This window comes from Drosophila novamexicana, unplaced genomic scaffold (assembly GCF_003285875.2).
Source record: "Drosophila novamexicana strain 15010-1031.04,08,12 unplaced genomic scaffold, DnovRS2.1 tig00000387-arrow-pilon, whole genome shotgun sequence".
Taxonomy (NCBI): Eukaryota; Metazoa; Arthropoda; class Insecta; order Diptera; family Drosophilidae; genus Drosophila; species Drosophila novamexicana.
The window spans coordinates 1,447,774-1,450,548 of NW_020824800.1; the positions used below are offsets into that span (position 1 = coordinate 1,447,774).

A 2,775-nucleotide genomic window follows, 5' to 3' on the forward strand; every position below is an offset into this window, starting at 1 on the left:
TAGTAGCCTTATTTATAATTTGCACTAACCGGAAAATAAATATGTTGATAACAGCGTGTACGGGTAGTTAAACTTTTTATATAAGGTCAGGCCGCAATTTCCGCTTTAACTGCACACACGATCATTCATAACATACATATACATATACATACATACGTATAGTAGGTGCGCATTTTACATTGAAGTTTATTGATTAAAAGAACAAAGGAAAACATGTCATCGCAAAGCGTTGAGTTTAGTGCAAATGAGTTCAACCGAAAGGCTATAAATATGCACACACACACCCAGTGCAACAAGTATGTATATATATGAAAAGCTCTTTTGTAACTGTGTGAGTGTTCGTTGCGGCGGATCTGAACTCCAACTGTAATGCAAGCGTTTTTAGTATTTTAGTAAAAACTGCCGTTTGTTTTAGTTTCTCTTTTGTTTTTATTTTTATAAGTTATAGCTAAAGCAAACTTCATAATTTGAAACGCACTAAGCTTAACACTAAAATTATAAGTCTGTAAGTATATGTATTAAATTTAGGAAATTGTTTAAGCTAGAACTATTCAATACGTAATTCCAGTGCGTTCTCTTCCAGCGTCAGCCGACAGTGCCAGCTGCCGCCGAAGCAGCTTTTGTTCTCCTTCTTCCCCTTTCCTTCTCTCCCTTGGGCTGCTTTTCAGTTGCTTTAATTTTCAATTTCTACCTTTTTCTCTTCTCTTGCTCTTGCAGCTTAAATTCAGTTTCCTTTTCTTTTTTATTTCTTTCTGTGTTGTTGTATCTCTGCCTTGGCGTGCCTGTAATATCAGTTCTTCACAGTTTTCTTGTTGTTGTTGGTGTTCATCAGTTTGGTCAAAATCTTTCGCGAATGGCCAGACGGGTCAAAGTGGTTGGTGTGCTCGCTGGCCTCCTTCTTGGAGCGCTGCTTGCCGCTGTGGCCCGAAAAGATGTGTTTGCCATGGTCGTAGTTGTAGTGCTCGTATTCATCAAAGTGTGCCTCAGACATGATGTACTTTATTTCTGATATATATATATATATATATATATAACTGAGATCTTGCTTTTAAAAAGTTTTAAAGGGCTTCTTGTTGACTTTTTCTCTTTGTAGTTTGTTTTTGGCTGGAAGTTGTTGTTTTGGTATACGCTTTACTTCCACAGATTCTCGATGTTGTCGCAGCAAAATCCAAATACAAATTGAACTTTTTCTCGCTTTCAAACACCTGGTTTTATACCCGGCCAGAGCTTTTTCTCGCACAGTTGGCGAGAGGCTTGCAGACTTGCTCTCTGAGAGAGAGAAAGAGGCTCTCTTGCTGGTTGCTTCTCTCACAAATGTCAACCCTGCGGGAAAATTAATAGCCCACCTTATACTATAAGAAAATTTTTTTGTTTTTTCTACATTATATTATGGTTTTACCTGTTTTGTGTTTTAGAAAAGCAGTTTTCGATCTACCACGATTTACACATAAAATACGGTATTTTAATTTGGGTAGACTTTTTCTGTTATTTAGCTCCAAATGTACTGTTTATAGTTTGTATATTTGGCTAATAATGAATCGATTTCCAAATGGTTGGACCAAAAGTAAAGTTCACCACAAAAAGCCTACTTCGATTTAAAAAGGTTATTTGTAGTCTGGAAGTTTCGATGCCATTCACCATTGGGCTTTCGGTTTTTCTGCTCTCTCCCGTTTTTTTCTCACCTCTCTCTCTCTCTTTCGCTGGCAAAATGTGTGAGCGTAAAGTTCTGTGTGGAAGCTTTTAACAAATTTTGCTGCGCAATTTAATTTTTGTTGTGTTTACAAAATGCGCGGTAAACAAAAACAATAAAAGCAATGACAACGGCAAACATGTATGTTCATATATATTTGCCCCGGCTATTTAAATTATTTTAAATGCCTTTCATAATACACACGTTTTTCCATATACATACATACATACATATGTACATACGTATGTGTGTATGTATTTAAATGCGAATGCTAGCAATTGTTCTTATATAAGGCCACGTTGTCAATAGCTCGAAGAGTGCACATTATGTTGCATCACCATCAGGTAGCGAACACATGTTGAATTTTCAAGTCATTGGCCGGCTCATTGCCGCAAATTTTCCGTTACAAATAAAGTGTCAACATAGACATAGAAAACAAAATGAATACTTGTCCTCCTCGAACAGCTGACATGTATGTGCGCACGTATGTAAGAATGAATGTTTGCATTTGTGTTAGTGTATATCTACATGCATACAAATTATCTGTGCATGTGTGTATTTAGGAATGAAGGCCTGTCTATGCGTCAGTTTGCGCTCCTCTGTCCGCCGACCCAGTTCCCCCCATTCACGATTGGTTTAAATTTAGAAAAAAGCTTTCAGTTTAATTGTTTGCCCATTTGTTTATATAAATACAATTGTTTACAAATCGAACTTGCCGGTGATAAGATTTGTTCAATCTTATCAGTGCCGAGCCAACAATGCCAGACGTGTTAGTCACCCAACATTTCGGGCTTTCTCGAACTAAGCTAAACCAAAAACAAAAAAGTTCCATGTGCTTCCCAAAATTCGAGAAACATCGCCATAGAAGATTCACGAAGCTTTTCAAGAGAAGCTTATGTGCGCTGCTCAGCGTACTAGCCTCAAGCGATGCAGTGTTGGAAAAAGCTGTGCAATGATTGTTGTCTGTGCTAAGCCTTAAGCTTGTTTTTCCTATCTGGTGCGCGTGTCTTGGCTAAAGTGTGAATAGCGCTGGATGATATATATACTTATTTAAGTATATATTTATTTATTTTCCAAAAGAAGTG

General features: G+C 37.3%; 1 protein-coding gene across 1 annotated transcript; it reads right to left on the minus strand.

The window, feature by feature from the left end:
* Window positions 1-409: 409 nt before the first annotated feature.
* Window positions 410-1,520, minus strand: LOC115760160 (nuclear protein 1-like). Its single transcript, XM_030701372.1, has 2 exons — window positions 1,400-1,520; window positions 410-1,323 (listed from the first exon to the last, which is right to left on the minus strand). Exon 2 carries the CDS (start codon window positions 989-991, stop codon window positions 791-793), a length of 201 nt encoding a protein of 66 aa, XP_030557232.1. The 5' UTR covers window positions 992-1,323; window positions 1,400-1,520; the 3' UTR covers window positions 410-790.
* Window positions 1,521-2,775: the final 1,255 nt, after the last annotated feature.

Bases quoted from the DNA above. Each gene is read 5' to 3' on its own strand.
- LOC115760160 (XM_030701372.1), bottom strand. From the start codon at position 991: ATGTCTGAGGCACACTTTGATGAATACGAGCACTACAACTACGACCAT.